We start from the raw sequence: 13,341 nt of genomic DNA on the forward strand, positions 1-13,341 counted from the left end.
GTGCGACCCGCTCGGGAGAAATATCTAGCGTCGAGTCTGGGATAGCGAGGGGGATACCGAGGGGAGCGAGATAGAGAGACTGTTGGATCCAGTTTTTACCCCAGTTTTGCTATTTTTACCTATCCACCTAAGAGGCTGTTGGAGTTGCTAATAGGCATTCAATAACTAACTTGAAGGCAGGTTTGTTTTGCTTAAAAATATAGCTTCAAGTCTATGGTATAATTTCCACAAATTGTATTTCGCAGATGTTTTAAAATATTAAAATTTTCGCCTATTCAGTGTTCCTATTTTCTACCAGCCTGTGAGGAGATCGACAAGGATCATCAGTGTGGAATTGACTGATGACATATTGGTAACATAGGGACGGGGGGATAGCCGTCCTGGTTAGCTGCTCCATCCGTGGTGGACACGCTTTTTGCTAGAGTGGAAAGTGTGGCGTCTGGGAGGGAATAGTCCTGGTAACATATTCAGCATCTTTAAATCTATCCACGGAAGTCATTTCAGAACTTGGCATTGGTTAGTCATCAGGGTTGTTTTTATTTGACAATTTACGTAACCCAATTATAAGAATTGTCTATAGCAATGCTCGGGGTCCAACGCTAGATAGCTTTCAATATGAAAACAGGAAAAATAAGGACAATTGTGGCATTATCTCATGCATAAGTAAATTTTCTGATACCTTTCAATATAAAACAGAGAAGGTTAATAGCATGCACAAATTAATAATGGGTCCAATTGCTAAACATGTATGCCCAATAACTTTTTTCACAATAATATACCTCTGCAATATCGTATAGTAATAATGGTTACATAGTAACATATGCCAAATTGTATGGTCTCTTATGTGGCGATACTCAAATTCAAAATTTGATGCACTTTGGAACACAATTTTGCCAAATAGCACTGTCGGGGTTACTGGACCCTAAGACTGGTCATGATTCTAGCTCAGCTCACAACAATTTTTTTTTTTTGGAAAGGGGAAGCTTTATTGATTTCAAGAGGGATACATCAAGGTGATAGTGTGATACGTCTTGAGATTTTCCCGACCTCTGCTCTAGGAGCACACAGCCTGATACAAAAAGGTCTGACATAAACCGACACATTAATTATTGCCAATCCTAAGACTAGGCCGCCACTCATGCGCCTGGGCAAAAATCTTCTTGGACACTCGCGCAAGGTATGCGATGCCGCTGACAACATCATGGGTCACGAATAAATGCTTTAGGGTCATGACGGTTCTCACTATCTGGATCTGGAACTGCAACATTGACGATCAACTAATTAAATTTATAACAAATCAACAAAAAAGGAAAACTAAATATATGTGTGGCATCTTGAAGGAGTGGAGATATTCTGGAGTGCAATTTGAAGAATTGTACATATGGCTTAAGCCTAGGCTTAAGTTTTGACGATTATTATGAGATTTATATGTACTTGATGATTGCATTTCATGCCTAGTTATATACCTCCTCCATTCACAGATGATAGTCTTATTTGGGATGGGTACAATGACAAAAGTAAAAAGTTGCTTATCAATCTTATCTTGTTATTATTTATCTAGTGAAATGAAGCGATCTTTAATGCTTGAACCTAGTGAAAACAAACGTTCTTTAATGCCCTACCTACATGCACCCGGTTTTCATAATATTATGTTGTTTCCCGAGGCAGGAATTTACTTCTACGCAGCCCGAGAGGCAATGGGTGGGTAGACTCAAATAAGACTATTAATCTTGAAATGTTCAGATTTTAAAATAAGACTATTATATGTGAATGGAGAGAGTATAACATGATGTAAAGTGCAATTTTGAATACACACGTTTGGTGCCTGAAATGATTAAGCAGCTTTTGAGTAGTGACTCTCCATAAGAATCATAAGAATTTATATTTCATAATCTTTATATTCAAAAGTAAATAATTTGTAATGATTCTCGTAAACAACTAAATTTTATTTATCAAACTAGTCAGTAGTGATTCAGAGTAGTACAATCATGAGGGTCGAGCCTTTACCAGCCGGTGCGACGGGTTGAACGGCCGGAGGATCATCTCCTGCTCCAGGACCAGGAGTAGCCGGAGGATCGCTGCTGCCTGGAGTGGCTGGAGGTGTAATGGCCGGTGTGGCTGGAGAATTGCTGACTGATGAAGGGGCCAACTGAATGGGGGAGTTGTTATTAAGTGCCATCAGCTCTAGGGAGAATGCAAACTGAAGGGTGCTGACTGTCTTCAGGGAGGTTGCTTGTATGGGTATATTTGCAATTGGATGACAGAAAAGGAACCGAATAATTATGTGCTTTCATAGCTTCATATGGAAGGCGGGGTGTGCGTTTACATCATGGCTGTATCAGAGTCATGGAAAGTTCTGCAGATGAATATATTTTCCTCGGTCAAAGTTTTCGGTAGCTGGATGGGTCAATGGTAGCATGCAAAGGTTGGTGGCCTACCGAAATCTCAGTCTACTGTCTGAAGATTGAAATATCAAATTTCTTAGTGCAGGTTCAGGATAATGCAAGCAACACTTGGCACTGGTTCATCAGGGTTGCTGTCACTACTATTCTTTTTTCTGAAATCAATTTATGTGGAAGCTTTCGAGATGAAGATTTTAACTTTATCAGATACGGTGCCAATTTGTGAAAATTTAGTCTAGATAAAGTTGGTTTTGGTATCCAGATCAAAATATTATCCTGGTTATTCTTTTTGTGGACTCATAGTTTTAAGTTCTCTTTCTTGACTATGTACTGTACTGACTGAACAAGATCATAAGGCGTACACGAAAGTAACTGTTTTATTTACGCACGAGATGGCCCACATATTCCAGCTCCAATGATTTCGACCTTCCAAGCAACTCAATTGCCAGACACCCACCTGAAAACAAAACAACGTGCATTTTTATATGGCATAGTTAGAGTCAAAACTTGACAACTACACCTAAAGAATTCTGAAAGCAAACAGTTTGAATGAAACCGGCAAAGTTGAACGCCAAAGCATGCGTTCATGCATCTTCCTAGTTCCCACCATACGTTGGACTAGAAGATGGTGTGCCTTTTGTAGAGCAGCTTCACAGCAAGGAGCTACTGCCTCATATATAACTACACCTCAGTAAAGGACAATTTGGATAAACAGCAATGGCTTCTTTGGGCATCTTGTCGCCATGTCTTGTTTGGCTTCTTTGTCTCATCACCTTTGGTAGCCTACCAGAGGCCACCTGCAGTGAAAGAGAAAATGACCAACAAGCACTCCTCTGCTTCAAGTCCCAGCTATCTGCTCCAGCTGATGTTTTTGCCACATGGAGCAATGCATCCTTGGAGTTTTGCAGCTGGCACGGGATCACTTGCAGTCAACAGTCCCCTCGCCGAGTTATTGTGCTGGATCTCGCATCAGAAGGAATTACAGGTACCATATCACCTTGTATTGCCAATCTCACCTCTCTTGAAAGGCTGCAACTGTCAAACAATAGCTTCCACGGGAGCATACCATCAGAGCTCGGACTACTTAGCCAACTCAGCAGTCTGAACTTAAGCATCAACTCTCTTGAAGGTAACATCCCTTCTGAGCTTTCTTCATGTTCCCAACTTCAAATCCTTGGATTGTGGAACAATTCCCTTCACGGGGAGATACCATCTGCCCTTACTCAATGCATTCATCTTCAGGAGATTAACGTTAGCAACAACAATCTAGAAGGAAGCATTCCCTCTCTTTTTGGTACTCTTCCAGAGCTGCGGATACTAAATCTCGCTAGCAACAAGCTTAGTGGTGTCATACCGCCCTCTTTGGGCAGCAGCCTTTCTCTCAAATACGTTGATCTTGGGAGAAATGCTATCACTGGAGGGATTCCAGAGTCCTTGGCTAGCAGTTCATCTCTCCAAGTACTTAGGCTCATGAGAAACAGTCTTAGTGGAGAACTCCCAGAGGCTCTCTTCAACTCCTCATCACTTATTGCCATTTGTCTCCAAGAAAACAAATTTGTTGGTTCTATACCACCTGTTACTGCAACCTCTCCCTCAGTAAAACATCTTCATTTGGGAGGTAACTCTCTTTCAGGAACAATACCAGCCTCATTGGGCAACTTTTCTTCCCTACTTGATCTTCGTCTTACACGAAATAAGTTAGTTGGGAGCATTCCTGGGAGCATAGGCTATTTGCCTACATTAAGTTTACTGAACTTGAATTTAAACAACTTGTCTGGGCCAGTACCACCCTCTCTCTTCAATATGACCTCCTTAACAGCTCTTGCTATGGCAAACAATTCACTCAATGGAAGATTGCCATCCCACATCGGCTATACACTACCAAAAATTCAGATACTACTTCTCTCATCAAACAATTTTGATGGTCCAATTCCAGCTTCTCTTTTCAATGCCTTCCATATGCAGTGGCTTTACCTAGGAGGAAACAGGCTAACTGGGCCCGTTCCATTCTTCGGATCATTGCCGAATTTGGAAGAACTAGAACTGGCATATAACATGCTAGAAGCAGGAGACTGGGGTTTTGTCTCTTCACTATCAAATTGCTCCAGATTAACAAGACTGGATCTGTCTGGGAACAATTTCCAAGGGAAATTGCCAAGTTCTATTGGCAATCTTTCTGTTAGTCTCAAAGTATTGTGGCTAAGGGACAACAACATTTCTGGGCCCATACCACCCGAGATGGGCAATCTCAAGAACCTTAATCAATTGTATATGGATTACAATCGACTCACTGGTAGTATACCACCAACAATTGGGAATCTAAAAAGTTTGGTAGTTCTAGCTGGGGCACAAAACAGATTCTCAGGCATGATCCCTGATGCTATTGGCAACCTTGTTCAGCTGACGGATCTGAAATTGGATGCAAACAACTTGAGTGGCAGGATACCTGCAAGTATAGGACGTTGTACCCAACTCCAAATACTCAATCTTGCTCACAATGCACTAAATGGTAGTATACCAAGATCAATCCTCAAAATTTCTTCTCTTTCTCAAGAATTTGACTTGTCACACAACTACTTATCTGGAGCAATACCGGAGGAAATCGGCAATCTCATCAATTTGAATAAACTTAGCATCTCAAACAACATGCTGTCTGGCAAGATCCCGTCCACTCTTGGCCAGTGTGTGCTTCTCGAATATCTTAAGATGCAAAACAACTTATTTACAGGAAGCATTCCACAATCGTTTGCAGAACTGGTAGGAATCAAAGAGTTGGATATTTCTCGGAACAATTTGTCTGGAAAAATACTAGAGTTCTTCACGTCCTTGAATTATCTCCATTACCTCAATTTATCCTTCAACAATTTTGATGGAGCAGTTCCAAGAGGTGGTATTTTTGCCAATGCTAGTGCAGTGTCAATCGAAGGAAATGATCAGCTGTGCTCTAGTGTTCTAACAGGAGGTATCCCTCTTTGTTCAGCAAGGGGTGATGACAGGAAAAGCAAGCACACTCATTTGGTTCTAGTTGCAAAGATAGTAATACCAGTTGTTGTAATCATACTGTTTTGTCTTGCCGCATTTTTCTGGAGGAAGAGAATGCAGGCAAAAGCACATGTGCAACAACTCAATAAGAACATGAAGAACATTACATATGACGACATAGTAAAGGCAACATATATGTTCTCTTCTACTAACTTAATTGGCTCAGGTTCATTTGGAAACGTTTACAAGGCTAGCATGAGTCTTCACAAAGATCAAGTGGCCATCAAGATTTTTAACCTCGACATATATGGAGCACATAGGAGCTTTCTTGCAGAATGTGAAGCCCTCAGAAATGCCCGGCATCGAAATATTGTAAAAATCATTACTTTATGCTCTTCAGTGGATCCTACTGGGGCAGAGTTCAAGGCCATAGTTTTCCCATATATGCTGAATGAGAACCTAGACATGTGGCTAAATCAGAGTTTACATCAACATAGTCAAAGAAAGATTCTGACTTTAAGTCAAAGAATCAATGTAGCAGTGGATTTAGCAAATGCAATGGATTATCTTCACAACCAATGTGCATCTCCAATAATACACTGCGACTTGAAGCCAAGCAATATTCTTTTGGACCATGAGATGGTGGCATATGTCAGTGACTTTGGACTAGCAAGGTTCCAATGTACTAAATCAAGTATAAATAAAGATAGTTCAGCAACTTTGGCTAGCCTAAAAGGGTCCATCGGATATATCCCACCAGGTGAGTTTATCTTCATTTTAAGTTTTCCTTTTCTGTTTGTTCTTTACAGAATTGAACAAAAGGTCATTTCATTTCATGAATTTCATGAAACCTGTAAATATATATGCAGAGTATGGCATGAGCCAAGACATATCAACCATGGGTGATGTTTATAGTTTCGGAGTGCTCCTGCTGGAAATGTTGACAGGTTGTCGTCCCACTGATGAAAAATTCAGTAATGGTACAAGTCTGCATGAGTTTGTTGATAAAACATTTCCAAAGAACATCAATGAGATTGTTGATCCTACCATGCTACAAGATGACATCAGCGCAACTGAAGTTCTACAGAGTTGCATAATTCCCTTGCTCAAAATTGGACTGTCCTGTTCCATGACATCACCCAAAGAGCGGCCTGGAATGGACAAAGTTTCTACTGAAATCGTTGCAATCAAGAATATGTTCTCAAGAATCCATGAACATGATCAATCGAAATAGGGAACAGATAGTGCCTAGATCTAGTGATTTACCTGTACACCACTAATGTATTATGTGATGCTTTCTCATCCCATTTTGGATTCTGTATATTTACCAAATTTGCATTCATCTTCAGAAATTACCCATCGTTTGGAAGTAGCTGTTCATGTCATTTTTTCTTTCTTTTGATTTATTGTGTTGTGAATTCGCAGAATCTAATCTCAATCAGACACTTCATATCAAGATCCATTGGTCATTTAGTGGCCCTAACGGGGCCCTATGCGATGCTTCTAGAAACCAATATTAGGTCAGAATGGGAACTAACCTGGAACTATGTTCCACACCAAATTGCGACCTACTCTGCACAGAATAAATTATATACCTGGCACTAGTCGCAGAACCGTAGCTCCCGCATGGAGCGCGTGCTGCTTGGAGCAAATGGAAGCTCTCTGCCACGCACCGCCGACCGTCGCAGCTATCCCAGGGTGCAAGCGCCGCCGCCGCCGCCAGTTGCCGTGACGGCGGGTATTTGGAACTTGGAAGCCGCGGAAAAAGGGGATCGTGACTTTTTAAATGAACCGACGGAGCTGCATAGGCATTCAAGGGTTCTTGATCCAACCTACCCCTGCCAGAGCTTATCACACCTCTATCCTCATCACGAATGATAAATCCCCATCCACCTGCACCTATTTCATATCGCCGTCAGAGTTTGGGAAAATTGGCTGTAGGACATCCTTTAATGTTGACTTTTGCTTCAAACCACTAAAAAACTATGCCTTTGCTGAGAGACACTCTTCAACCATTCCAATTTGCTGCAGGACACTAGAGTCTATTCTTTATTCAGATTAACTGAAAAAGAATGGGAAATGACCAAATTACCCCCATAACTACGGCTTCCGATTCGCGCTTTGCTCCCTCTTGCTCCGGCGAGCAGCGGCCCTCCTGCCTGCCCCTGCTCCGGCGTGCAGAGGCCTTCTTGCTGCCCACCCGTTTCGTAGCGCCGGCCACAACTTCAGTCCGCGGGCCACGACGCAGCAGCCGCCGCACCACCACGACGACGCCCTTCCTGGGGCGCGGTGATGAGCCCATGGCTGGACAAAATAATTCAAATATAGCAGCGGGTAATTCTCTAATGTCATCTGGTCTTCAATTTGGAGCTATTTATTTTGATGAGAAATGTGGCAAGAATATGGAGAAATTTACTAGCACTGGTCTATCATCACAAGAAAACGAAAGAAAAGAAGTAGTCAGGAAAATATATCTATATAAGCTCCGCTAGCAGCGTCATGGCCAGCTCCGTCGCCCTCCTGCCACCCGCCACCGGCGGCGGCGGTGCATCGAGCTCCAGGTCGATGGCCCCCTGCTTCGTTCCGCGGGGTGCGGAGGTTCTAGACGCGGCCCTCCTGCCGACGGCTTGGTCCGCCGCGCGGCGGCCCTCTCGTGCTGCCACCCGTGACTCGCCCATGTTGCTGCGTCACTGCTGCTTCAGCACCGCTGCCCACTCCGTCTTCTCCAACCTCGTGCCGGGAAGGGATCGTCGGCCAAGTTGCAAGCTGGTCCGTCCGTCCGTCCATCCCTCCCACGCGTGCCGGGCTTGGCCGTCTATTCTGTAGCGAGGAGGAGAGGGGGCACCGCCGGGGTAGCACGCCCGGCCGGGCTGCGGGCAAGAGAGCTGCGCGCGGGCGAGGAAAGCGGCGCATCGCCGCTGGTATGCGAGAAAGCAGAGGGCTTTGAGAAAGATTGTTGTGCGGGAGAGGATAAGTCAATAGGGGCAAATTCGTCATTTCATGTGATTATCCAATGAACTTGAATAAAATAGTGGGCGTGATGTCTCCCAGCAAAGACACCTGATTTTTTAGTGTCTATGAGCAAAGACAATCTTTTTTAGTGGCTTCTAGCAAAAAGCATCATTGAACGGTGTCCAGGGGAAAATTTACCCTCAGAGTTTGGCTTCATAGTCCCTGCTACGGGCTTTTCCCATTTTAGGCGAAATAGCTAAAATCGTCCCTCAACTATCGCTCACGACTCAGTTTTGTATCTAAACTATCAAAATGTTCCTGAACTATGCAAAGTGGATCAATTTCGTCCGTCTAGTGATGTGGCGTGCCACTATAGACTGCCAAATCAGCATAGTCAGCATATGATGGGAAATACTCTTTGCGCCCTCTTGGAACCAGCTAAACTTAAATTCACTCGTATCCCTAGGCCCGGATCCGAGCTACCTCACCACCCCACGCCGACCCCGAGCTCCCTTGTCGCCCCAGCTAGCCACCACGCCGACCCCGAGTCCCCTCGCCACCCCAGCTGGCAATTGAAGGCTAGCAATTTGATTTGGGCACTTTAGTTTTTTTGATGGAATAAGACACCAGAGAGCTGCCTGTGAGGGAGCAGCGGCGAGCTACCTCACCACCACCGCGCCGACCCCGAGATCCCATGAGGAGAACTTGAACTCACCTTCAATTGCCAGCCAACCTCCACGTTGAGAGCGGCGACCTCCGCGGCGCCCTGCGATGTCTAAAGAGCAGCCGGGGTGCGAAGGGCTGCGACCTGCCCTAGCTGGGAGGCTTGTGTAGCTGTGACGGGGCTGCAATCTGAATGGGAGCGCTTGGATTTGGAGTATGGCACGATGGTGTGTGTGTTCAGCACATAGATCAGGGGCAATTTGAATATTTCAACGTGAGTTGCAACTCTATTTCGACGGGCGCTGACTTGGTGGTGCACAGTGGCACACGACATCACCAGATGGACGAATTGACTCGCCTTGCATAGTTTAGGAACCAAAGTTGATGTTTTGATAGTTTAGGACGAAATTGAGCCGCGAGTGATAGTTGAGGGACAATTTTAGCTATTTTTGCCCCCATTTTATATGTGTTATTGCATTTTCCTAGCTCTCCTTCGTAAAAACATTATCAATCTCGTGTCCAACACTTCAACTACCTGGTCTAAGCATGCAGGTTCCTTTCTTTTTTCTCTCTCTCCTTATTTGATACTATTCCTTTCATTCCACCTCATCCACAGGCATGTGATTACCTTGCTCTGGATTTTTATGTCCAAATTTAGAATATGCTCGACCACCTCACTTGGTGTTTGGATCTGAGCAAACTGAATTCGAGCACTTCCGTATATTCAATTGATTCCGAATCTTTTTGGCAAAATTTGAACTTGAAGAACAGGTGCCCTCCATCCTCATTTACTCAGTTGTAAACCGGACATTCGCAATGCAAGGGTATCATGCGCAAGACGCCACAAGAAAGTGCTTCATTTTATTCGCGCAGCGCAATTGCCAAATTGTACGCCACAGTATCATCATCTTCCTGCTGGCTAGCTGTGGTTGATGACTTGATGCTCCACTTTTCTTTTTGTTTCTTTTCCAATCTTCTCATCAGCAGATCTTTGCATTCTCCTTGGGACAATCCTTTATTGTGTACCAGTACCTTCCCTCATCTTTCTTACCATTTGTCTGGAATAATTGCTAATATTTAGATGACTGATAACTTCGTTGGAATAATCAATCTCTCGTTCAACTGCTTCCCTTGAGGAATACAATAACGCTAGCAGATTTGTTCTACGGGCTTATGAAACAACACATTATGACGAGATGTGCAGTATGTTACTGATCGTGAGAATTTGAAGTTTTTTTAACTCAAGGAATTGAATTTTGATCCAGACAATGATTAAAGACAATTAAGGACTATGATCTCAACACATCCACGGTCCTTGTCTCCAATCGTCCATATGGGCAATGGTTGAAAAGTCACCATTGTCTACTACACACACACACACACACTTGGTGAACATCTATTTCAAGGGTCGGTAGTGGGTACATGAAGTCCACTTCTAAACAATATCAATATGCAACCCTGCATAAATTACAACAGCCCGCAGCGGCCCGGCACCCTAAAAGCCGCTATGATTATTTTTGCTGAGACTACAGTCGTCATCAGCTTTGACTCATCACCATGCCAAGAAGGACAATCAAAAGTAAACACATATAGATGGAGTGATAGACACAACTACGAATGTAGGGGGAGTGCGATATTTGTTTTATTATTGTGAATTTTCTTCTCCTCATCTTTTCATCACGTCATGCTGTCAAACCGGCTCATCAATGACCACAACAACAAGGTCGAGGATTAGGAGCTCCATGACCATAGTCGTCCATGAACACTTGGGCCCCGTAGCCTGCCTTGGTCAAAATTACTAAGGATGAGTTCAAACAGAAGATGGTAGAAATAGGCTAAAAAAATACATTTTGAATAGTTTCAAATAATGCTCCCTTAGTTTCAAGATATAATCATGCATGGTTTCCAAAAAGACCAAAAAGACTTTGTCTTTTGATTTCTCTCTCGTCAAGAAGGCACAACAATAAAACAATGCTATCTCCTAACCGAAAACATGGTGATTTATAGCTTTCAAATAAAAACATGGCGATTCAGACCAGCAAAGCAGTATATTTTCTACTTCTGCTTCATGTCTGAACGTCAAGTTTTCTTGACCGGAGGTAGTACTTTCAAATACAAATTCAAATTTCACATATTGCAAGATTAATCATTTACTGAATATTATGAGGTACGAATCTTAAAATCTGTGAGTGTCTTATATATAGTTTACTCCCTCCGCACTCCCTCTCTCACGCAGAAAATTAAAGCCTAGAACATGGTTCTCAGCAGATGCACATGCACTCACCGGTGTTCCGTCGGGTTTCAGGAGAAGCTTGGGGATGGCCGCTATGGGAAGAAACCGGAGGGTTCTTGTGGCCAGCGTGGCTGCCCAGGACAGCCGGCTTGAGGCCGGTCTTGCGAGCGCTGCTGACCATCGCCAAGTAGAGCAACACAAGCATGAGCATGGCAAAGGCGAGGGAGCGAGAACGGGCAGCCCTCATGGTGAAATAAAGTAGCCTTGCCCAAAACTGACTGAAGGGATAGCAGTCTTCAAGACGACGAAATGCCACACTGAGAGGAGCGTGGGATAGTAACTCCCTGGGCTGGAGAATTAGCTGTAAAAGGGTACTATCGATATATTGGCCTTGTTTGGTTTCATGCATTCTAAGAAATAGTAACATTTTGACCGCTAATTACGGTGTCAAACAAAGCCAGTTTGCAAAACCAACTCCAGAACTCCTGCGCTAGGAACCCTGAAGAATCTAATGCAACATTTGACCGTGTGACTAAAGAATGGTTACTGTAGCTAATCATCGACTAATTATCATCATTAGATTCGTCGTGAAAAATTACATCCATCTCTGAAATTTTTTTGCAAATAGACTTCGTTTAGTACTCCATGCATGCGAGTTTCCTTTTTCGAGAAACGTGCGCGCTAGGAATCCAAGCCTAACCAAACGAGGCCATTAGCTGTTACTAGTGGCTATATTTGCTTCTACTGCTCACACATTTTGTTGTTTCTGCGGCATCCACATCGCTAGGAAATTGCTAGGAGATTGTTCTCTTTTGTACTCTACCATCCTAAAATATCAGCCATGATTTTACCAAGCCTGATTTGGACCCGTGCGGCCGCATAGGGTCCTCATATTTCAAAAACCCTAAAATATAATGAATATACTAGGTATAGTTATATTGTCATGTGGGGCGTGCAGTACAGCCGCCGCAAGGGCCAGCCCACAGCTGCCGCCGAAGGCGACACGGCCTGATTCTACGGATTTTCCTAGTTTGTTAGGGGAAGACTCTATTTATCTAGATGTAATCGTATGGAATAATCAAGCAACAACAAACCCTTCCAAATCTACCTCTATTCTCTTTAGTCTCCAACCATTGATCGACCGGAGCAAACGCCGGGCGATTGTATCGGCCATAGCTACGAGCTTCGTAGTCGAGGGCCTGATACCCTAGGAGCCAACACCCTTGACAACCTGGTATCACGTTCCAGTCGATCCTCGCATGCTGCACCGTCGCTTCCCTCACCCACCACCACCGCGCCATCGTCCCCGACGCCGTCCGCCTCATCACCAATGGCGGAACCCACGACGGCTGACCTCGCGGCCCTCATCACCAAGCTGACCGCGACTGTGGAGAACCTGCAAGTCAAGTTCGACACGCTGGAGCAACGCACCGCCGACACCTCGTCCTCGAACCATTGGCCGCCCGACGGCGATCACCGCACCGATCGGCCGCCGCGATTCCAGAAGATAGATTTTCCGCACTACGACGGGAAGTCCGACCCCCTCATCTTCATCAACCATTGTGAGTCGTACTTCCGGCAGCAGCGGTTCACCGAGGAGAGAAGGTCTGGATGGCATCTTACAACCTGGAGGAGGGCGCTCAGCTGTGGTACATCTAGGTTCAACAGGACGAGGGCACACCGCCATGGCGCCGCTTCACGGACCTCCTCCATCTGCGCTTCAAGCAGCCAACATGCTCAAATCCCTTGGGCGAGCTCATGGCATGCAAGCGTACCGGCTCCGTCGTCGAGTACCAGGACCGCTTCTAGGCCCTGCTCCCCGCGCCGGCGTCCTAACAGAGGTGCAACGCGTCCAGATCTTCACTGCCGGGTTGCAGCCGCCGCTCTCCCTCGATGTCGAGATCCACAATCCACAGATTCTCACCCTCGCCATGAGTCTGGCTCGCAATCTGGAGATGCGCGACCAGTGCATGGCTGCATCGACGCCAACACCGGCGCTGTCCAAGACGTCTTCTCGCGGCATCCTGTTGTCCCCGCCTGCGCGTTTGACCATGCCCTCGCTACCAGCGCCCGCGCCACTGACGCCACAAACACCAGCGGTGACCGCGC

The 13,341-nt window shown here is 44.9% G+C and overlaps 1 protein-coding gene and 2 long non-coding RNA genes across 3 annotated transcripts; 1 reads left to right on the top strand and 2 right to left on the bottom strand.

Moving 5' to 3' along the window:
* Nucleotides 1-911: 911 nt before the first annotated feature.
* On the bottom strand, nt 912-8,153 carry LOC120671002. The gene is made up of 3 exons (XR_005673465.1): nt 6,980-8,153; nt 2,008-2,859; nt 912-1,258 (listed from the first exon to the last, which is right to left on the bottom strand). It is a non-coding gene; the product is annotated as an uncharacterized LOC120671002 (long non-coding RNA).
* On the top strand, nt 3,108-6,744 carry LOC120671001 (receptor kinase-like protein Xa21). The gene is made up of 2 exons (XM_039951195.1): nt 3,108-6,144; nt 6,254-6,744. The coding sequence occupies exons 1-2, from the start codon at nt 3,120-3,122 to the stop codon at nt 6,616-6,618; spliced, it is 3,390 nt and encodes a 1,129-aa protein (XP_039807129.1). The 5' UTR covers nt 3,108-3,119; the 3' UTR covers nt 6,619-6,744.
* Nucleotides 8,154-10,267: 2,114 nt separating the features above from the next.
* Nucleotides 10,268-11,573, bottom strand: LOC120670629. The gene is made up of 2 exons (XR_005673282.1): nt 11,284-11,573; nt 10,268-10,779 (listed from the first exon to the last, which is right to left on the bottom strand). It is a non-coding gene; the product is annotated as an uncharacterized LOC120670629 (long non-coding RNA).
* Nucleotides 11,574-13,341: the final 1,768 nt, after the last annotated feature.

This window comes from Panicum virgatum, chromosome 4N (genome assembly GCF_016808335.1).
Source record: "Panicum virgatum strain AP13 chromosome 4N, P.virgatum_v5, whole genome shotgun sequence".
In the NCBI taxonomy this organism is placed as follows: Eukaryota; Viridiplantae; Streptophyta; class Magnoliopsida; order Poales; family Poaceae; genus Panicum; species Panicum virgatum.